The sequence below is a fragment of the Thamnophis sirtalis genome, unplaced genomic scaffold, assembly GCF_051295495.1.
Source record: "Thamnophis sirtalis isolate CommonGarterSnake01/CBP01778 unplaced genomic scaffold, rThaSir2_p1.2 scaffold_8, whole genome shotgun sequence".
NCBI classification, from domain to species: domain Eukaryota; kingdom Metazoa; phylum Chordata; class Lepidosauria; order Squamata; family Natricidae; genus Thamnophis; species Thamnophis sirtalis.
The window spans coordinates 72,177,077-72,200,999 of NW_028261388.1; the positions used below are offsets into that span (position 1 = coordinate 72,177,077).

Below are 23,923 nucleotides of genomic sequence, written 5' to 3' on the forward strand. Positions count from 1 at the left end.
CTGAAAAGGTTAACCATCACTGATCTAGAGTATATCAGGCATGCTAGAGTATACTAACAAAATTCCAGGCTTATTTACAGCATGATAGTTTATTTTGTTGCACTGTCTTTCTTTCCTTTTATATGCTTTATATACTGTATTTTTCCGTGTATTCTTTTTCTTTAAAATATTTACCTAAAAATGGAGAGGCATCTTATACATGGGGGACTGAGAGGAGAACCACGGTTGTGAAACTGCCAATATCATATCTCTGCAAACTAGCCTCACGAGCGAAACTTCCGATTGCAGAGACAAGCTAACAGGTTTCCTCCAATCACGAACCTTATGTAACTGACGTCAACTGATGCTGTGGAGAGCATGTAGCCAGTGCCCAGATGCGATGGGAAGCGATAATGTCGGAGGCTCTGAGCCCATAAAAATGTCAGAAAACAAAAGAATAAATATCGGTACCGTAAACAAATGTCTTACGCTGCAAAATAAATTTAATGTTTAAAATATTGATTTCTGAATTTTGGGTAAGAAAAGGGGAGGGCATCCTATACACGCGGACATCTTATAGATGGAAAAATATGGTAGATTGTTTATTTTGCTTTTGTAAGAGATGGATGAACATGGAGGAATTTTGGGGACTTGTGAGAAATCTAATAAAGAGGTTTAGCCTTAGCCAAAAAGATTTTGTTACAGACAGTCCTTGGTTAATGACCACTTCTTTAGCAACAGGCCAAACTTGTAATGGCATGCAAATCTATGATCGTTTAATCTACTTATGGTACTTATGATTCATCCTTGATGTTCTGGTCACCATGGCAACTTTGTGCTCAGTTGATCACGATCTAGGTGCTGGGCAACCAACCTAGATTTCCAAGCTGGATTTCTAACTATTGCAGTATTCTATGGTCCCATGATCACAATTTGCCACCTTCCTTGGCACCTCCCTACAAGAAAGTTCCAGTCACATGAGGTTCTCACTTAATGACCTGTACAGACATCACTTAATGATTGGAGAGTGCTGGAACTGCCATCACTAAGCAGCACAGCCATGTAATGTTGTACTTTACAACTGCATCACTTAGCAAAGGAAATTCCAATCCCGGTTAGTGTGGTTAAGCAAGGACAGAACAGAATAACAGCATTAGAAGGGATCTTGGAGGTCTGCTGGTCCAACCCCCTGCTCAGGCAGGAAACCCTATACCATTTCAGACAAATGGTTGTCCTATCTCTTCTTAAAAACTTCCAGTGTTGGAGCATTCACAACCTCTGGAGGCAAGTTGTTCCACTGGTTAATTGTTCTAACTGTCAGGAAATTTCTCCTTTCCGGTAGTTCTAAGTTGCTTCTCTCCTTGATTAGTTTCCATCCATATCTTCTTTTCCTGCCTTCAGGTGCTTTGTAAAATAGGTTGACCCCCTTCTTCCTTGGGGCAGGCCCTTAGGTATTGGAACACTGCTATTATATCACCTCTAGTTCTTCTTTTCATTAAACTAGACGGGTGATGGCTAACCTTTTTGGCACTAACTGCCAAAACTGGAGCACGTGCCAGAACCCAGAAGAGAGCAGCTAGCTGTTGCGCATTCCCGTGGGCATGCGCACCAGTTGGCATGTGCCGGAACCCAGAAGAGAGCAGCTGGCCGGTGCACATGCACGCCAGACCAGCTGGCCAGCATGTATTTGTGCAACAGAACCTGGAAAAGCAGCTAAAGATGGCATGCATGCCCACAGAGGGGGCTCTGCATGCCATCTCTGGCACGTGTGCCATGGGTTCCCCATCACGGTACTAGACATACCCAATTCCAGCAAACGTTCTTCATATGTTTTAGCCTCCAGTCCCCTAATCATCTTTGTTTCTCTTCTCTGCACTCTTTCTAGAATCCCAACACTTTTTTTTATATTGTGGTGATCAAAACTGGATGCAGTATTACATGTGTGGTCTCAGCAAGCCATTAAAAAGTGGTATTAACACTTTATGTGATCTTCATTTAATTTTATTAGATAGTGCCCAATGTTCAAGTTTGTCCTTCTGCATCTTAAGCCTAACTGCTGGAGTGTTGGCTACTCCTGCCAACTTGGTGTCATCTGCAAATTTGATGAGTTCCCATTCCCCTCATCTAAATCATTGATGAAGATATTGAAGAGTACTAGCCCCTCACGCTTCCCCCTACATGCCATACTGCTTGCCTCCAAGCTGAGTTTGGTATTTCATCTGGGAGGCTGGGGGAGGCCATTTTTACCCTCCTCAGGCTCCAGGAAAGCCTCCAGAGCCTGGGAAAGATGAAAATGGCCTCCCCCAGCCCTCCAGAAGACCGAAAATTAACTGGCTGGCGTGCACATAGGTGCTGGAGCTGATGGCTCAGGTGCTAGCAGATATGGCTCCGCATTCCATAGGTTCTCCATCACAGCACTAGAGCTTGACTCAACTGATGCAGAGAAATCTATTGTATTCCCTAACCTGGTTTCCTTAAAGAGGAACACAACAGATACTTTTGGGGCAGTGGTGGGATACGAGTACCGGTGCCTGCTGGGAGCACCAGGTACCGTTCCGGTACAGTGCTCCGGAGGAGTCACCCTCCTCCCTACCTGTATTTTAGCCGATTGGGGCTTTCACGCACGTGCACGGAGCATACAGCACCTGTACGACACTCAGCCGAGCAGTTTTAGCATCGTGGGCAGTAAGTACACATGCGTGCGCGTGTGCTGCGTGTGTGCACATGGTGGATGCCGGGCCCCATTGCAACGTATCGGTTGCAGTGGGATCCGGAACCCAACACTGTTTTGGGAAAAGGAATGACCTTTATATGCACTGACAATACTATTATATGAGAAATGCATCTGTAGCAGAATAACTTGCTTCAAGGAGGCATCTGCTTCAGAGAAGACTCTTTCACACTTCTGTAAAGTAATCCTACATCAACAATTATCTATTTTTAATCTAAAAGAATGACATTTATTTAAAAGACAAAAAAGTTGAGGTATATTTTATAAGAAGCGGATGTATCAGTTCTATATACATTATTCCTATTCTTTGTAATAGTTACTGTATTATACTTATCTTCTGTATTATATTTGAAATCTATAGCTCCACTGAGACTTCCAATTATAACTAAATAAAGCTAATGTTGCCTGTATCATCAGCACAAATAGAAATAAAAATCTGTTTATTTTCTCTGATACAAAATACCTGCTCATTGTATTTATAGCATTTTTATATATACACTGGATCATAATCCAAACAAAATTTTATATGATAATAAATTTAATTAGACTTTAAGTAGGGGTACTATGTATGTGATGAAAACACTGAGATGAACATTTTTATATATAAAGTTTTTTATTTTTTCATTTTCATAACATATAACCCACATGCATACTATTACATAGCCAACATCGTATTATATTATTAAATGTTTACCTCAATTCGTCTTACCATCAACTCCCAAAAACAATTAAACAATTATTAGCTCTTCTGCTCTCCATACACCATATTTGTACCTTATCTATCACTTTCTTCTCCCTCTCCTCCTCCTCCTCCCTACCTCCTTTCTTCCCTCTGTTGTCCTTCTCTACTTCCCCTTCCTCTCTCCTATCCACACTTCTCTACTTCATATTCTTCATCTCATTTATTTTTTATATTTCAGCTTCTGAGCAAGCTCCATTTTATGTTGCTGGTATTTATAATTTCAATATACATATTTAATTTTAACATATATCTTCCTCTTTTTTTAAAAGACAGGGGGGGAATTATACATATATAGTAATTGTGTTTTAAAACCACCACCATCACCCTACCTATTTTGGCTGAGATGTAGACCTGGTTACAATTTCCAGCTATTCTCATCATTATATTTATATAATTATGCATCCTTAAATGCCCCAAATTTGTGATTCTGTCTTTAAATCTCAATAATTTTCCATTGTAGGTATATTTCATGTTCCCTCTCCATTTTTCCATATTTTGGCTTAGGTTAGCCTTAATTGTCTTTAAATAACAATCATTACTGTTCAATGATCATTACAATTCCCTTAATCTACTATTTAGAATAACAAAAAAACCAGATGAGCATTGATTATTAGCTCATAGAATATGAGCAAATATTAATAATTTTCTATATTACTTTTTTGCCATCTATTGTTCATCACAATTTTGCCCAAGTGTGGTAGCTTAATTTAGAGTGCTATAAGACTTCTTTAGGCTTCAGTATAGCTTGCAGCTTATAAAAAATTAAGTGATGAATCAAATAAACTAAATAAAATTATGTCCATAAGAAGAGAGCAATATCTAAAACTATCAAAATTCAAAATAAATTGTTGACAGCAAATTAGAACAAAATGTTCTGATTTTGAAGTTTGTGCCAAGATTATATATAAAACTATAATTAAATGGTGTTTTTTTTTAAAAAAAAAGCATAAAGAATTGGCTTTCAGGGATGTTTTCTGCCTTCATGTTATCACTATTTACCTCTTTCTTTATTGGAGCCATAGTTCAGGAAAGAAAAAGAAGAAAATAATGAGGTTTTGCAATGTTTGCAGTGATACACATTTTTATTTTGTTATATTTGGGAAACAACATGGTAACTTTACTTTTATTATTGCAGATAGTTGTCCTTCTAGATATACTCTTAATAACATGTTAAAATATTTTCTGGTTACTAGGGCAAATGTATAGCACTATACGTGAGAAGACAGTTGTGTATAACATATGGCCCAGAGGACTTCTTAATGTGTGCATTTAATTCGACATCTTTCAGTAGTGTATGATCCCAGTGCTATGAAATTACTCTGTTTCTCTGAAAATAAGACCTCCCGGATAATAAACCCAATCGGGCTTTTGAGCACATGTACTATAAGCACTCCCCTGAAAATAAGCCCTCCCCGAAAATAATGCAACATAGCAGCAGCCATGAGAGACCATCCTGCACCTCAAAAATAATAAAACCTCCCCAAAAATATTCCGGGGGTCAAAAGAAAATAAGGCCCTGTCTTATTGTTGGGGAAACATGGTAGATATTATAAATATTATTTACATTTTGTGATTTCTGAAAGATTATTCTAAAGCTGGTGAACCTATGGAACACATGCCCAAAGTGGCATGCAAAGCCATGTCACCCGGCACGCACAGCCTTGTCTGTTTGTCTTCTTGGTTTCTGGTGGCATGCATGCACGACAATCATCTGTCCTTTGTGCACGGGGCAGTGCTGAAAACTGATGTGCACCGGCCAGCTGATTGTCAGGCACGCATGCATGATAGAACCCGAAAGTTCGGTTTTTTCGGAACATGATCCTTTTGTGCCTGCAGCAGAACCGACCTGTGCATGTGTGCCGGCCAGCTGATCATTCAGCATGCGTGTGCACTAGAATCCAGAAGTCCAGCTTTTGCAGAGCATGGCCCCAATGAGCACACACATGACACTTCAGCGAGTGCCAAAAAGGTTTGCCATCACGTTCTAGAGTAAATGTTCATCTGTAATCACTCATTATCTGTCATGATATTGTGACCTCTCATAAGTGTATAATCTTGTCTAAATAAGAATTGTAATATATCAATATTTGAGACGTATGGAGGAAGGAGTCTAGGGTCATTGTGAGCATTTATTTATGCTCACAAAATTTATATATATAAATTTATATATCACACAACTCTCAAAACTCTGAAAGCCTTACAATGCTATATAGTTTCTCTTTGTGTACTGTAACATCATTTATGGTATATAGAAGATTCAGTAACTTCATTCTATGTTTGTTTTAGTGAGTCAAAGAGGATGGAATTGGAAAGAAAAATGCTTGAATACAGCACACCTGATACTTCCATGTAAGCTTTTTAAATCAACATGTAGTTATATTCATTTTACTGTGTATTATTATGTAATGTATAGTATGGAAATATTGATGTTTAAAATTTATTTAACAATACGATTAATTACAGTGCAAATTGGCATATATAGTTAGATTTTTATGGATGCATATATATTGAAAATTGGAATGGGGAACATGAGTGGAGAGAAGGCACACAGGGAAAGCAAAAACTAAACCTAGGTCACCACTGATAAAAATAGACCAGATGATGTAGAAAAATAGTAATAGAAATACTACTATCAGCCACTATGTTTGAAATTAATTGTATGGAAAAGTGAAGAATATGCAGTTCAACTATTCAGAAGAAAGCATGTCTCATGTTATCATATAGGACCTCTAAATCTGGGTGCAATTCAAGGTGCTGGTTGTCACCTTTAAAGCCTTATATATAAGCCTTTTTCCGAGAGTTTCTGATCCAGATTGGGCGTGCTGCAGATCCTATCAGCCAAAGTGTTGACTGGTAGGAACTGGAAGACAACTGTAGCCCCTGACTTATGGAATATTCTCCCTTCAAAGACTAGAATGGCACCCCCAGTTGGCATTGCACAAATAATTAAAAACTTGGCTATGTACCTGGGCTATGTACCCAGGCCTCGGAAGGTGTTAAGGATCCTGTTTTTGGCTTTACTATTAGTTGATTAATCATCATAACTGCTGTTTATTTATTTTATTGATGTTTTTATTGTTTTAATTATTTTAAATTGTTTTAATTACTTTAGAATTTTAGAATTGTAAGCCTCCCAGAGTCATTTGGTTGAGTTGGACAGCTACAGAAATTGATTGATTGAATGAATGAATACAATAAATAAAATTGACCAGCAGAAATAGCATAACAAATATATTGGGCTGACCACTTGCCTAGAATACTAGCAGCCTATTTTCCTGGTATTTCTAGAGTCTTATTTTAAAATAAAGACTACAGTATTGTTGAAACTTTTTAGAAGGTAGGCAGTATCTTAATTTGAGAATCAGATACTTATAGGATTCCAATGGTTGTAATCCTGGATAAAAAAATAATTTTCCTTGCCAAAATGTAACTTAACACATTGACATTGAATGTTTCCCTTGTCTCCCCATTCTTTCTTAAAGTTATGCCTCTCTTGTGGCATGCATATATTTTAATGACTATTTAATAAGTAAGTATTTTCTTTGCTGTTATGAATTGCAACTTGCCCTAAGGAAGCATAGCATATGATATGCCCATCTCCAGATATAGAACCAAATAGCTGCAGAACACTGAATGGTTCAGAGTGAGCCTCTGCAAATTTTTTAAAGAGGCTCCTTGAAATATGTGTGGAACAGATACAAAACATGTCTTTTTGAATTGTTAAAGCTACCATGTCTATTTCACAGGCTCACATGTCACTATGTAGAATCACAGAAGCAGTTTCTAAAGCAGTTTTGTGAGCCTAGAAAAAAAATGCAGGTGTTTAATAGTTTGAAAATGTTTTGCATTGCTCTTAAGTAATCCAAAACACCTTATGTGAAGGATTTAATAACTACTCTTTTTGACGATAGCAGAGGGATGCTAACCAGTATGTTCTGTAGAAATTTTGGGTTGAAAGGATCAAAAGAAGAAGGTGTATTTAATTCTTATCACCTCCAAATACTATTTTAGGAGTCTGGCGAGTGCATATATAATTTGACTACTACAGAGATGATTCATTTAGACCTATCTCTGTTTGCAATTGTGTTTTTGTTCCTTGAACATATGCAAGCAAACAAAAAGGAGGGACAAGTGAGATGATCTTGGGCTGCGTGTACACTCAGATTATAACTGGATTATACTTCATTGGATAAATTTTAAATTATTGTTTTGAATGTGCTATTGAAGAAGTAAATTTGGACATTTAAAGTAAAAAGGAATAACCCTCCCCCCAACATTTATTACGATTTGTTTTTATAGTTCTGTCTTCCTTTAACTTTAAATATTATTTTGAAAAACCTTTGTGCATTTAAAAAAATATTTCTCTTTACAAAAATAAACTGGTACAGTTTATGGTTGATTTTTTGTTTCTCTGTAGAACTGAATTGAAATACACAAATCTAAAAAAATATTTAAATGAAATATGTGAACGGCAGAAGAAATCTCTGCTCCGAAACCAAGATTTATTAAAAGAATTTGATTGCATTGAAGCTCACATTAGGAAGTTTGCTTCAAGATCAGAGTCCCTTCAAATGCTAAAGGTATGTTGTGTTCTATCTGTAATAAATAACAATAACTTTGAAGCCTAACTTGCCTATTCAGGAAATCTTACATGACATAAGTTGATAAGTAAGGATAGCAGTAGGCTGCTATTTTCATCTTTTTAAAGCTTTGGAAATGAGGTAGGTTGGAGATCTTAAGGGTCCTGAATATCTATTGCAACATTATTTATATGCCTGAAATTTAATTGTTAAATATGCAATTTGAAGTCAGTGAAACAGGGCCTAAAAGAATATACTGAAAATGCTTCTTAGCATTTCATTTTATTTCAAATTCCTGTGATTCTCTGGTGTTTCATGTGCAGCATGTGATTTTTAATAGCTATTAATTCATTCTTAAATGCTCATTATGTTTTAGAAGAGGGTCTTTATATTGAATTTACTGCATCATCACCTTTGATGCCTTTTGCCAAATATACAGATTTTAATTCATAATTCTTATGCATTTGAGTTTGTTATGTACATAATACCTAAAATGAAGAATTTTGTTTCAAACTGAAGAAGCAATTAACAAAGTTCTAAAACTTTTTGTGTAGTTTTAGATAATTCCATTTTATATACTGTATTTATCTGAATGTAAGCTTAGTTATTTTCCAAATAAATTAATGTTAAAATTGGAGATTATCTTAAATTTCTGAGAATGTAGTAATGGAGGCATGTGAATTTTGTCCTGTAAAATCTTCCTTTTTTTCTGGTTAATCATCTCATATTAATAACATCTTCTTACATTGTAGGGTAAATGCAGCATTCAATATGATTAAAATTAATGTATGTAGAATAATTAAATGAGAATGCATTCAGAATGCTTTCAAACATGTTAATTTTTATACTGTATACTACATATTACTACATAAAACAATCCAATCATATAAAATACTTAATTTAAAGGAAGAAGAAAAACATATGCTTAATTGGTTTCCTCTGAAATCAGTGACACATCTGTTTAACTTTGGCTACATCACAACCTGAATGCTTAATGTTTATTTATAATCTCTCCATATACTAGGCAGCGCATGAAAAAGAAATTAAAAATAGGCTGTTAGTTGAGAGAAAAGATACGTTAAAACAAGAAATGAGAGATGCTACTGAACATCAGGTATGTAAAAATTCTAAAGGCATTTAAGATTATTTTCCTTATTTTATTTTTTCTTTCTTTTTAGTTTGTATTCCTTATTTTTCCTTGTTCTTTATTTTTCAATTATTTTAATGGGAAAATTCAGGCATGTTTATATTTCTTTTTGAATCAGTGGAATAGAAGGTACTGATTGGATTGTAGAACTACCTTAATTGAGAAGGTTTTTGCATTATTTTAAAAAATTGGTTGTAAAGCTTGTGTTGCTGTTCTCACATGCCATTTAAACAATACGATTTTAGGTAAGAAGCAAAATCATTGTGAAATTAATAAACATGAATTGAAACCCTCACTTCCTAGTACTATTCAACTAACATTCTTAAGTTCTAGACTCAAAATAGGGTGGCAAAGTCTTGTAAATTTTAATTGAAATATTTTGAATTTATAATTTCATACATTTTGACCTTTATTTTCCCTCTAAAAAGCAAAGATTGCATACCTAAACCACAGACAAAGCCGACAAGTAATACTCAAATATATTCTGCTATATATCTGTGGTAATGCAGCCTTCTAATCCCCCCTCCTATCTCCATATAAATGATACAGTTCAAGACCAGAACTGTTTTTCTTCCCTAAAAGCAGGAAAGCTCTTTTAGATGAAATGACTAAAAACATCTTGTAATAACTTGGAGCATGCTGGCAAGAGTAGTCACTTGTGACTATATGTGAAACCCCCTCAGCTAGTCGATATTGTAATAAGCCAAAATTGGTAGCATCACTCCATTATTCAGAAAAGCCAACAGCATGCTTGTCCCTTAGGCTACAACATTCATTAAGGAAAGCTTACTGGGCTGAAAGCTGGAAACAGATGATAACAGGATATGATTTTCATATTTAATGCATTCCTTGGAAGAGTATGTGTGCTGCAGATTGATAGAAGAATCAACTGCTACTTTACTGAAAGACTTTCTAGTTTGCCCTATAGCTACCGATGGAATCATTCAGCCAAGAAATTAACTTTTCCTCCTTTTACCTGCTTTATGTATCAGCTAAGCAGGCTGTCTTGCTGCCAGTAAATGTTATTATGCATTTAACTGTTTGGTATTTAAGACTCTTATCAGGAAAGAAACAGAGGCAACACTATTTCATGTGTGTGTGTGTGAGTGAGGGGGAGATGTGTTTAATAGTGGCAGGAAGGTTTTCTTCATTGCATTAGCAGTTGTTAATCTGAGGTTATAGATTTCTTTTTTCCTGGTCCTAGATTAAAAAGGTGTTGAAACCTTGAATTTAGACCATTCTTCCTTATATACAGAGCAAAGAGCTTCACCAACCTTGACCTAGCTAAGTAGACTTGTACAATATAAACATTCATTTTGTTCACATATTTATGAAACAATATGGATAGAATTCTAAAATACTAATTTTTCCTGTGTCCATTTTTATATAATGACACCTAAAATATTTATCTGAATGGTTTTTATTTTAAATATTTTATATTAGATATAGAAAAGCCATATAGAGTACTTTACGATTATTACAATATTATACTGCAAATTGTGGTCTTTCACTGTTCATCTTAAATTTATTAATCCTCTGTAGGAGGATGATAGCTTTTACAAATGCTGGCTAGGATCCAAATGACAGTATACAGAAACAAAAACACTTCTGTAAGCATAGGTGGATAGAATTTGATCATTCTTCCTCTGCAGCTTGTATTCTAGACACTAGGCAGAGCTGTTTACCTATTAGGATTCTGCAAGATCATTCAGTAAATTCAGCATAGCCCTATCATGTGTGTTGAAATGACTTTTTATTTTTAAATGCAATCAGAACTCAAAAGTTAATAGAATGCAAGATCATGCACAAAACTACACATGTATATCAAAACTAAACATATCAATCAAACTAGCACTGATGTGCTTTCATTTTAAATCCACCTGAAGCTCAACATAAGCAAGACACTAAAGTTGAAGTTAACGAGACTATCCAAGGATCAGAAAGATCTATTGGCTGTATACAGGTAGCTCTCAACTTAAACTGGTCACTTAGTGTCCATTGAAGTTACGATAGACACCCCCACCCTGCTCCCAAGGTACTTACAATACAGTTCCAAAGTTCTGCTGGCTACTCCGCTTCCCCCATTGATACTTGACCACAGGCACTTATCGACCACAGTCATTTCAGGCACTTGGCAACCAGCCTGTTTTTACAGCCATTTTCAGAATCTTTTGATCATATGACTGCAATTTATGACATTTTTGATGACAACAGTGATTAGTTCCACTTTTCGGCAAAAAAAATGCCCCACAGTGAACAATGGGTTTGCTAAACAATTGTGATATTTGCTTAACAACTGTGGCAAAAAGAAATTGTTTGGTCATCCCTGATTGTAGTATTAAAGTCAAATCCCAAATTGGCCTTCTAACATGTGTACATTACTTTTCTCCCACAGCATGTTGGCATTCCTTATCACTTTTAATTTAACTAACTACTGCTGCTGTTCGGGCTTGAGAAAGAAAGTTAACTAAACTCCCAAATAACATAACAATCACAGAACTTTCAAATTGAAATAATAATTTTCAAAATAACCAGGTTTTATTGTAAGTATGAATCAAAACTACTGAACGTGAATTTTTTTTTGCTTGGAGTAATTTGCACATCTGTAGTGTAAATTTCTTCTAGGTAGTGCTTTGACAATGTGTGCTGACTTATTGCTAGCTATGTTGCTAACCCCTTCGGAGCACATATGAAACTTAACTTGACAATACATGTTGCATTGCTATATACTGCTTGTGTTCAGTGGAGTGGAGGGTTCCACCACAAAACCGTGCTCGACTAAACCGCGTCCGACTAAACCGCGTAGCTGATGTCATCAACAGGGCGACAACAGCGCGGAGACAGAAGCACACTGTAAACCCTAAACCTAAAATTAACCCCTAAACCTAAACCTAACCCCCCTAAACCTAATCCTAAACCTAACCCTTAACCTAACCCTAAACCTAATCCTAACCCTTAACCTAACCCTAAACCTAACCCTAACCCTTAACCTAACCCTAACCCTAACCCTTAATCTAAACCTAACCCTAAAGCTAACCCTAAACCTAACCCTTACCTTAAGTTGAATCAGCTTGCTTTCAAAGCGCTATTTAAAGCACCCTTCTTTCTCCGCGCTGGCTGTTGTCACCCTGTTGATGACGTCAGCGACACGGTTTTATTGGGCGCGGCTTAGTCGAGCGCGGTTTTGACGGGTAACGGAGTGGAGAGCCCCTACTTCATTGCCTTTGCCATCGTTTTTCTTCATTTTTTATTGTAATTTTTTGTGAGCCACCCAGAGTCATTGAGAATCTGATGGCATGGAATTTTAATGCATTATCATTAATTTTTAAAGGTGTATTTTTCATATAATTCCTATCTACTATAATAATAACAATGAAAAAATAGAAAATACTTTCTTGATTTCCAACTCTTTTTCAGATGGTTCCAGAAGCAAGGCAGTCAGGAATTAATGCCAGGACAGCCATGTCAAGAGGACTATATCATACAGCAACTATCTTTATGGGCCGCCAAATGTCAGCTGTCTCAAGTGTTGAAGATTTCAGCACACTGCAGAAATCTGAATTCAAAAAGAGCTTTTCAATTTCTGACCCACATTCCTATAGACAACCATCACAGAGCTGCTATATGACAGACAGCTGTGTAGTTCAAACTAATAGTGATCTACAGTACTCAAATAAGTCTGACAAAATAGATGGGAAGACATCTCTGCTGAAAGGTGAAGAAATGCCAGTCACATCCAGCGTATCGTATGAGAATGAAATAACTTCTTTAAAAGGGGAAAGTATAACAAATAATGACACCGATAATTTTGTGGAAAACAATGTCTACCCGGAACATAAGCCTCCCCTACACAGAAAATTAAGTTCTGAGAACATATCCACCAGTTTGAAAAGTTACAATTCCTGCAAATCATTGACCCGTGAACATTCTTTACAATATGAACAAGAAACTAAAGAGCCAATTTCATTGATCGGTGATCCCGGTGTACTTATTTCTTCCAATGAGTGCTCAGAAGAAAAATCTCCAGGTATAAAGATGATATACCATCAGGGCTTCTAAAGAAAAGGAAGAAAGCTATCCTTCAGGTTTATTTTTGATGATTTTGTCCCATAACTATAGGATCTACTTTTTGAATGGCAAACAATAATAGGAATGCAGGAATAGGAACTACTAAACTGTTTACATTATGTTTCGTTTATTTGTAACCTTGCTTTATTTGGAATTGTTTTCTGAGAACTCAGCTACAGAGGGATTTCTCTTGTTTTCTTTATTATTTAAAGCAGTATATAAAGGTGTAACAGAACATAATCAAAGATCTTTTAAATTATAGTATTATTCATGTGAAATATATAGTTACTTGGCATTTCTAAATAGCTAATGATTTCATACCTCTGATATTAGATGTGTATTTTGTTTGGCATATAAATCAGTCTTGTTTATGACAAGATTTGAGTTAGATTTTTGTTAAATTTTTAAAAAGTAAGCATTTCTTGTCTCATGAAATCTTAAGTGAAGCCGCTATAGTTCTGCTGACAGAAGAATTGCAATTTCATCTTTAGATTCTTTTTAGGAGAATTCAGAATGGATATAATTTAAAATGGATGGTAGAATTTAATCTCATTAAGCTGCAAGAAAATATTCTGTTTCTGTTACAATGTTATTCTCTTGCAGAGGTGGGTTTCTACTGGTTCGGCCCGGTTCGGCTGAACCAGTAGTGTTATGCTGGCCTGGGTCGCAGAATTGGCAGCGACCCAGGCTGGCCACGCCCCTGAACCAGTTCCCCAGTCACTTCGGTCACCGCCACCATCTTTTTTGGGAGTTCTGTGCATGTGCAGAACAATTTCTATTGAACTGCGCGCACACAAAGCGTGCACATGAGCCAACCAGCAATAACACTGGCTAGAACCCACCCCTGTTCTCTTGAAATTCTTTCCAAGTATTGTGGGAATTTCTAAATAGAATTTTAAAAGGTGCTTTGCTTTCTAAAATATTCCTCCATAGGCATATTGTGAGATAGTTTGTCCTAAATTGATTGTGGTGGGTGGTTTTATAAACTAACTGGTGTGCTTTTCTTTGGCCAGATTAGTCTTGTTTCATTTTTATATTTTGGGGGAATACAACATTAAAAACAGTTTTTCTGCCTTATAATAATAATCTAGACAGGTTCAGGACATTATTATAATTGTTTATAAATAAATATTCAGATTTAATCATTAAAAAAACATTTTTGTTACAGTTTTGGAGAGCACCATGCACTTGGAAAAAAATATACTGCAGGAGGAAGATAAAAGTTTAAGTAGCAGCACTGATCTTACTGTTTCATTGAGTGAAGAGGAAGAAGAATCAAATTACTTGAAACTACAACAAAATCTAAACAGTACAGATTGCAAACTTGACAACATAATATGTAATAATGAAGAATATTTTCAAATATTTTTTTCAACTGAACACTCATCTTCTGGCCCCGAGCTAAGGTAAAACTAAATGCTGTTTACAAATTTTCTACAACCAAAACATTGTTATTTCATAACATCAGCTTACATTAAATCTGAGCAGTTAAATATATTTAGAGCTGATACGAAACCTAGTCTGGGGCTATAGTATATTTTTATACTTTCTCCTAGGCGCTGCTTGGAGAGTCCAAGCATGGGTTAATTTCAGCTTGCTGCCCAGGGACTGAGTTCAAAGTTTGTGTAGCCACACCTAATCCTTATAGAAGCCAGTTTAAAAAACACAGTTGCCCTAAAAGGATGCAGTTTGGGGAGCTCCACTACTTGGGCAGTAGAGTTGGACTCTCCAAACAGTATTGTGTAGCCTTTTATTATTTTTGTCTTAGTTCTGTAGTTTGGGTTAGCAGTTTTATTTTTTTTGCCTCAGCTCTTCTCCGATGCACGGAGCAGGCTGCCTTCCGTAATAATCGCGGTAGAGGCACCATCACGAGGAGTGAGCCCCCAAAACTGTCGGAGGACTTTCTTCTCGCACCGGAGGCTCCTATGAGCTCTCCGGGCTGCCGATAGTCCCCGTTTTTCACTCTGAGTTGTGCGGTGGCCATTTGGGCCATTTAGTTTTGGTGCCTTTTTTCTTCTGTCCGTTTGCATTGCCGCTGCTGTTGGCTCCAAAGCAGATCGCCACCGGGAGGGTTTTTTAATCCAGCGACCTTGCTCCGGGCTTCTAGACAGGTCTCCCTTCCCCAGGAAGAACACTCAGGGCGGCTGCAGGGTGTTTGGCTGTGTGCCTTGGCCATACCCTGCTTTGATCATTAGCACGGATCTGTGGGCACTCTAGACTTTTCCAACAGATGCCATTTTGTTCCTGCTTGCACTCTTCATAGCTTCAGAGAAGAGACTGATCTATCTTAAGCTACAATTGCCTTGTTGCAGGTTCCATCGACAGTACATCTGCAGAGAAGAGATTTCCATTGTGCCCTAATACTCTGGCAATAGCCAAGAACAGCACAGCCGAGGATATTGAGCAAGCAGGTCCTTCCACCAGTAAGCGTAGCAGGCCCGGGCCTGCTGGCAAGGGTGAGAGTGCTGGGCGGCCATCAAAGGGGAAACAGCCCAAATCTAAGAAGGCTGCTGAAAAGATAGCTGAGAGACCGCCAAAGGGCCCTGGAAAAACAATTTCAAAAAGCCCAAAGGCTTGCAAGGGCCCCTTCTCCGCCTGTGGAGGCTTCTACAGGCCTTTCCCTGCCCAGTTTCCATTGGGATATTTATCCGTCCCTGGCAGAGGAAGAGGAGCTAGACTTATTGCCCGATCCATCCAGGGCATCTCCTACGTCCCCAAGTCCATCCCTGGTAGAGGACTCAGCTCACGAGGCCTGTTCCCTTCTTGAAGAGGAGGACATTCCGTCCCCTAGGCCTAGAACCACGAGCTGTTGTCCAACTGAGGACCAGGGTCCTAATCTTTCCCATGAGATGAGAGAGGTCATTGCATGGGCCATATATCAGGGAATTGCCTTCGGCAATTGGCCAGGGCCAATCTAAGACTAGGGCTCACGCCTCCAGTTCTAGGGATCAGCCACAGAGATTCTCATCTCCTGCCTCTTCAGCTGTTAGTGAGGAGTCTGAGGTGGAGGAGGGTGGACAGAAGGCTCCAGATTTGTCAGAAGACAAAAATCCAACTTCTGACATACCCACCTTCTCAGGATTATTCAAACCTTCAGTGTTCAAGGCTATCCTAACCAAAGCCAGAGCATCCACCCAAATGGGCACCCCAGAGCTGGGCAATGAGGTCTCTGGATCTCAGGATCCAAGTGCTGGCCTTTTCAAGGAAACTACCCCACCCCAGGAATTGGTACCTACCCCTCAACTCTTTCTGGATGTCATCCAGAGTCAGTGGGTGCAGCCTGGGTCAATGGCCAATCCCAGTGAGGTGGACAAAAAGCTCTACTCCATGGAGAGCAATATAGAGGATCTTTTAAAGCTTCCTCTCGTAGATGATCCCATGGTCGCCCTAACTTCCAATTCGGTGCTTCCAGCGGATTTGCTAGAGGGCCTCAAAGCAGAAGACAAAAAGGCAGAGAAGGCCTGTCACAAGACCCACTAGGCCACTGCATGGGCCATCTTCCTCTTCCTTTTTTAATAGGGAATCCATATTTTGGCTGTGTAAATTGCAGTCTAAACTGCCAGCTGGCAACACTAGGTTGCGCCAGGACATCAATAAAATTATTGCGGCAGTTGAATATTTGGCAGACGCTTCTCTAAATGCCACCAAATTTTCCTCAGTGGCTCTAGCTTCCAACATGACCTTACGCTGCCTGCTTTGGCTCCGCCACTGGCAGGCGGACATGAAGTCGAAGTGGAAGCTTGCTTCCACCCCATTCAAGGGGGAAAACTTTTTGGAGAGGCCTTGGATTCGGTCTTAATAGAATCCAAGGACAAGTGCAAGGTCTTGCCCTCCATCACCACGAAGACCGATTGCAAGAGCTCCTCTTATTTTCGTAGGCAGCCCTTTTGGGCTGCAGATCCTCCAACCACCTCTGCAGGATTTATCCTCAGATGCAGGATCACTCCCATAATAGGACAATATTTAGGGACAAGGACAGACACCAGCAGGCTAACTGCAGGTCCTTTCGGGCGGTGGGTGGATTTCCAACCGCCTTTTTTTCATAGAAATAAGTGGCCACCAGCAGTCCCCTCCCATAGGCAGTCACCTTCAACTATACGCCACCCAGTTGGAGATGATGACAACGGACATGTAAGTATTAAACACCATCCGTCATGGCCTCACCCTAGATTTCCTCTCCCTTCCTCCGCAGACATTTGTCTGCTGCCCACTCCCAAATCCGCTCCCAAATGACAACTAATGCAGGCAGAGATCCAGCATTTACTGGACATAGCGGCCATCGAACAGGTGCCATTGGGCCAGGAGCGGAAGAATTTATTCCTGGTTCCAAAGTCCTCTGGGGTGGGGTGGATAGAGAGCTATAATGGAGCTCAAGAAGCTCAATATCCATCTGGCGTACAAGCGCTTCAAAATGCAATCACTTCAAACTATTCTGGGTTGCATCAGGCAAGGAGACTTCCTGACGTCAATCGAGTTGAAGGAAGCCTATCTCCATGTCCCCATCCATTCAGCGCATCGCAAATTCCTAAGGTTCCAGTTTGCAGACAAACATCATCAGTACAAAGATCTACCCTTCGGCCTGTCATTAGCCCCCCAAAACTTTTACCAAGCTCCTCGCCGCAATCACAGCGCATCTCAGATGTCAGCCGGTAAGACTCCAGTGCTATCTGGACAACATCCTGATACGGCTTCGTCGGTGGCGCAGGCACGTCAAGACCTCAACACCACCATTTTTGTGCTTCAACGGAACAGATTCTCCATCAATCTGGAGAAAAGCCACTTGTCACCAACCTTCAGGATCCAGCACGTGGGCACATTGATCAACTCGGCAGCCTGCAGGGTGTTCCTCTCGCAGGAGCGTTTAGACAGCATCACATCCCTTGTGCGTCGGGTCCGTGCAAACAGGTCAGCATCCATCGTGATGCTATCCCAATTGTTGGGGAAACTGATCTCGTGCATTGGAGTAGTTCCCTGGGCACAACTGCGTACAATCCAGTGGTTCCTCCTCCCACTTCAATGACGCAATGCCAGCAACTCCCAGAGTGTGGTACGCGTTCCTACAAAGGTGCTCCGCTCTCTCAGGTGGTGGCAGTCCGCCGCACTGACAAAGGGATCCTTCTTCAAGGATCCGGAGTGACTCGTCCTAACAATAGATGCCAATCTGTATGGCTGGGGCGCCCATCTACAAACACATGTAACGCAGGGCAGGTGGTCGCAGGTGGAACTCTCCCACAACATAAACTGGTTGGAGCTCAGGGCCGCCAGACTAGTGTTCCATCATTTCTGTAAACACATTGAGGGGCACCACGTCGTAATACTAACAGACAACATAGCCACCAAAGCCCACATAAACCAGGGTGGGACTCGATCGAGAACCCTCATGTTGGAGGCAGAAGCCCTGGGGTGATGGGCAGAGTGACACCTTGAATCGTTGAGAGCAGATCACATCTTGGGGGAGGACAACGTGATGGCAGATTGGTTGAGCAGGACCACCATCAGCAATTTGGAATGGCGCCTTCATCCATCTCTGTTTCACCAACTATCCCAGAGATTCGACCCTCCGGTAATCAACTTCTTCACCAGTCCAAAACACACACCTCCCTCGGTTCTTCTCCTGGTTCCAGTGCTCCAGTGCAGAAGGAATGGATGCCCTCCACTGCAGCTGGCCTCCTGGCCTCCTTTACATTTTTCCGCCACTTCCTCTGATACCTCATGTCATCAGAAAGATCCTGACAGAGGGAGCGGAAGTTCTCCTTGTTGCCCCTCACTGGGTCAGAAGGTATGCCGACCTTGTCAGTCTCTTGGTGACCAAGCACTGGCGCATACCTCAGGAGCAGATCTCCCTCAGCCAGGGGGGCATTCCACACCCGGAACCTTTGTGGCTCCAACTGGCCGTTGGAGCCGCACTATCCGGGCATCCAGGCAGCCTTCAACGGTGCGAATCTATGACGCAACATGGACTGTCTTTACATCTTGGTGTCATTCTCATCACATCGACGCTACCACAGCAACAATTCCACAAATCCTGGAATTTCTCCAGGAGGGGTTGGAAGTGCCTCGCCCCCCCCCCAATACTTTGCGGTGATAGATGGCTGCTTTAGCCACCATCTTGTCTAGAGACGCTTCTCAATCTCTCAGCAGGCACCCTAGGGTACGCAGCTTCCTGAAGGGGGCTGCCAACCTCCAACCTCCACTAGTCCACGAATATCCAACCTGGGATCTATCTGTCATCCTCCAGGCCCTAACCTTGGTTCAATTCGAACCAATCCGTACCATCAGTCTTTGACATTTATCCTTTAAGACAGCCTTCCTTATCACCATCATTTCGGCTCACAGAATTTCGGAGCTGGCAGCATTCTCAGTCAGGGAGGACCTCTGCATTGTACATCCTGACAGACTCATTAACACCTTATTTCATAGGAAGCAGGAAGTGATTCTTCCTAATTTCTGCTCGCATCCCAGACATCCCAGAGAGTGTGTTTGGCATACCCTGGATGTATGCCATGCAGTGCGTGTATATAGGAAAATGACGACTTCCTTCCGCAAATCGGACTCATTCTTCGTGTCCTTCCAACTTGGCTCAGAAAGGACAAAGGTATCATCTTTGACCCTAGGACGTTGGCTGCCCTTGCATTAAACTGGCTTACGAACATTAGGCTAGCCTGGTTCCATCTCAAATAACAGCTCATTCTACAAGGAGTGCCGCAACTACAGCCAATTGGGTCACGCAAGTGTCCATCGAGGAGATCTGTAGGGTGCTACCTGGTCCTCACTTTCTCCGTTCATCTGGAATTACAAACTGGATTCCTTTGCGGCTGCTGAAGCATTCTTTGGGAGGAGAGTCTTGCAACGGATCCTCGTGGATTCACCTAACCAGGACACTTCTTCTTCCCTCCCTGGGACTTCATAGCTTGGGTATGTCCCATGCTAGGACTCTCCAAGCAGTGCCTAGGAGAATGACTGTTGGCTTACCTGAATGGTCATTCTCTAGGTGTTGTGGGAGAGTACAACCCCACCCTGTTGTCCGTTGGTTCTGGAGTCACCACCACTAAGGAAATAACACTTCAAGTTACTGCATCCTTCTGGGTCTCATCCCTTTGTTTTTTAAACTGGCATCTATAAGGAGCAGAAGGCATGGCTACACAAACTTTGAACTCAGTCCTTGGGCAGCAAGCTGAAGTTAACCCATGCTTGGACTCTCACGCAGCGCCTAGAGAACAAACATTTAGGTAAGTCAACGGACATTATAATTACTTTCTAGTTGTATATTTTTTCTTCTTTTCTGACCCTTTTAAATTGTGTTTGCAAGATAATGTGTTAAGAAGTAAGTTATGATTTGTTATGAGGGAGTTGAAAATATTAATAATATACACTACAGGAAGTCATCTTCCTTAAATCTTAGTTAAATCTCTTTTATTATAATTGAATCACTGTGACAGACATGCCAAGAGTCACTTTGGATTGCAGCAAGATGTAAATGGAATAAATGAATGTATTTATGAAGTAAAGTTGAATGTAATTAAAGAATTGATTAATTTTTGTGATGGTAAAAACATAGATCAATTAGTATTTTACATTTTTCTAGGTATCATTTAGAAATAAAAATAACATCTTTATTTATGTAGCTTTTATTATATACAGCTAGTCCTCAATTTACAACCATTTGTTTGGCAACTGTTCGAAGTTACAATGGCATTGAAAAATGGGACTTAATGAATGGTCCTCTTATTTACTACTATCAAAATCCAGGGATTTACAACAAGTGTAACAACTGCTTACAATGGTTGCAGTATCTTGGGATCATGTGATCACCATTTGTGTCCTTCCCAGCCAGCCTTTGACAAGGAAAGTCAATGGAAGAAGTCAGATTTTCTTAAAAACAAGCAATTTATTCGACAACCGCAGTGATTTGCTTAACAACTATGGCTAAAAAGTTCTAAAATTGAGTACAACTCACTAAACAACAATCTTGCTTAGTACTGAAAATTCTGGTCCCAATTGTGGTCATAAGTCAAGGACTACCTGTATAGCCTTTATTATATTATCTCTGTGTTAATTGAAATGGTATGCTAATGCAAGTGACAGTAACACTTTATGTAAGTTGTTTTAATTTTACATATAGTATATGCATCCCCACCCCCCAAAAAAGACAGTACTATTTAAGATTGCAATTAGGTATTGAACTAGATCATTTAAGTCCCTAAAGCAGCATTAACAATATACTGAATTTTAATTAAATCTCTCTAAACTGAATCTCTCTGAATCTTCTATCGCTGCTTGTCCACTGGGATTCTGCCATATGTGTTTTTAAAATTCGACAGCTAGTTTTCATAGGTGTCTCTATTGATTTATCTGAATTCTATCCTACCACCACATTTTTATTTTAAAATTTAAGTGTGGAACCAGCAATAAGCATCATAATGATATCTTATGAGAATTTATTGGTATCATGCTACCTTGTAGCCATTGGCCTATTAATATTGATACTTCTACCCTAGGAAATAAATCAATGAATACTAGTGTATGATCTTTCAAAAATGTTGATGTGTCAGTGTTGTCAAACTGAGGGAGAATCTTGTTTTGCACTTTGTCTGTTCCCATCACTAACCTGAGCTTCATTTGGAGCCTTAGCAAGTCCAGACTCTTCGACTTAGCACTTAGGAAAATAATGAGTATTTCAAGCTTAGGTTTAAGAAGGAACAAGGCAGAGACCTTTTGCTTGTGTTGCTTCAGCTGCATTCAAGAGGACTTAGCACAGATGGATTGTGCATTACAAAATGTAACACATAATTCAAGCTGTCAGCTTAATCAGACTGTTTCCAGGAAGCAACCTGTAAAGAGAAAGACCCCTTGTTTGCTGACCCCTGATCCATAGCCTGCTGCATCATGTCATCCATTTTGCTTTTCTTTATTTATGTGTCCTTTCCTTTCCCTTCTTTTTATTAATGTATTCCCTTCAAGTGGCACCCTGGAAAGACCACCCAGAGGGAGGAGCACAATAGGGAATGACCTAGCTGAAATAGAGATTTTGTAAGACTTCAGTGCAATGAAAAGCCCTGTTGAACTGCCTGTGTGTTCTTACTGGTTCAGTGTGTATTAGTTTAAAACTCAAAACTTCACTCCCACACCACCTTCATTTTTCAGCATTCACCATTATTATTATGGGAATGCACTGCACTCATTTTCAGTAACTTAAATATTTTACAGTGCTGTGTGAATCGTGCACACTATGCCTTAAAGTTGCAACTATTTTAGAAGCTTGGCAGAATCTCTGAATATTGTTTTTGTACTATATTTATAGGCCAGCTATGTGTTTGCTTTATAGAGTTTTGCTGGAACAAAGCTGGCAGACTGAAGTAAAAATCTGAATAGCTATTTACACGTCTATAAAAGGATTAGCAGTACTCCATTGTTAAAATGCTTAAATCTTAATTTGCATCATTATAGAGGTATCCCATTATTATAATTCCCCATAAATTGCAGTTATGTTTTCCACCTGTAAAATTTGGCCCTAAAATTTATTAAGTTTCTTTGCTAATCATGTTACACATAGAAATAAACATATGATAAATCACTTGCACTACAATAGTCTAGCAGAACAGACTCATTTTTTATACATTAAACCAGGACAGTGTTTTACTAGTTGCATGAATTCTGCAAAATTATAATATACAATGCTGATGTGAAAACTTGAGCTATGGTTTATACAGGTTTGTATGTCTCATTCCTTTTTTTTTCCTTTGACATTTAGGAATTCCCAATATATATGATGCCAACTTCACATTGCAAATTTCTTATCTCTGCTTTGTTGATTTCTGCTTGTAAAGATAAACCCTACATAATATGATAATGCTGCCTCATACAACATTTATCACACTGTTGTATCCCTATCTAAATGTCACCAAAAAGGAACAAGAAAAAGTATTTTCAGGTGATATAGTTTAGCGCTTCTTGGTATAATCCAGAGAAGGCATATATATATATACAATGAAACAGCAAAGTGCTTCTACTTCCCCATTTATATTAATATGCCCTATTTTAATATCAATATTTTAGTAGTTTGTTAAATAATGTGTTCTTGCTACTGCATGAAATGTATTTTTTTCTTATTTCTGCAGGGAATGTCTGTCATTTGAAGGATTTTGTCATGTCTTAACTTTCATAGAAGAACTGGTAGCCAAAGTACCTTCTGTAGGCTCGGCATTATACGAGAGAGGAACTGCTAATACAGCAGAACGAGAGAAGCTGATAAGGTCAATGGCTAGTTTCATTTAATGTGAAATGTGACAAAGCTATCTATATAACTACTCAGATTTTGGCTTTAATAATTTCATTGGAATTTATTTCAGATTAATGCTCCACCACAAAAATCCTGGATTGTTCTCATTTTCAATGGGTCTGTTCGGAAGAATAATATAAAGGAGATGTTTTAACAATGAGGGATGCATAGTGTACATCAGGGCTCCTATTTAGTGGAGTTCAAGTGATCAGAACTCTCAAAAGAGACTTTTCAGCACATATAATATTGATTTTGGAGAAAGAGCAATATTATTTTGTTTTGTTAAACTGGAGGAAGATAGGAAACCACAGACTTAGTGTGGCACCTTTTACTTCCCTCCCAAATTTGGGAGCTCGCTATAACACTTAGCAACTTTGCCTTCTATTTAAGATAAATC

The 23,923-nt window shown here is 39.2% G+C and overlaps 1 protein-coding gene across 2 annotated transcripts in view; it reads left to right on the forward strand.

The window, feature by feature from the left end:
* Positions 1-23,923, forward strand: part of KIZ (kizuna centrosomal protein) — a 78,630-nt gene that overhangs the window by 17,703 nt on the left and 37,004 nt on the right. For both annotated transcript variants that reach the window (XM_087721902.1, XM_087721903.1), the window contains exons 2-7: positions 5,739-5,801; positions 7,870-8,032; positions 9,057-9,146; positions 12,597-13,206; positions 14,416-14,653; positions 23,366-23,500. In XM_087721902.1, coding sequence (XP_087578028.1) covers positions 5,739-5,801; positions 7,870-8,032; positions 9,057-9,146; positions 12,597-13,206; positions 14,416-14,653; positions 23,366-23,500 — 1,299 coding nt within the window. The remainder of the gene's footprint in view (positions 1-5,738; positions 5,802-7,869; positions 8,033-9,056; positions 9,147-12,596; positions 13,207-14,415; positions 14,654-23,365; positions 23,501-23,923) is intronic.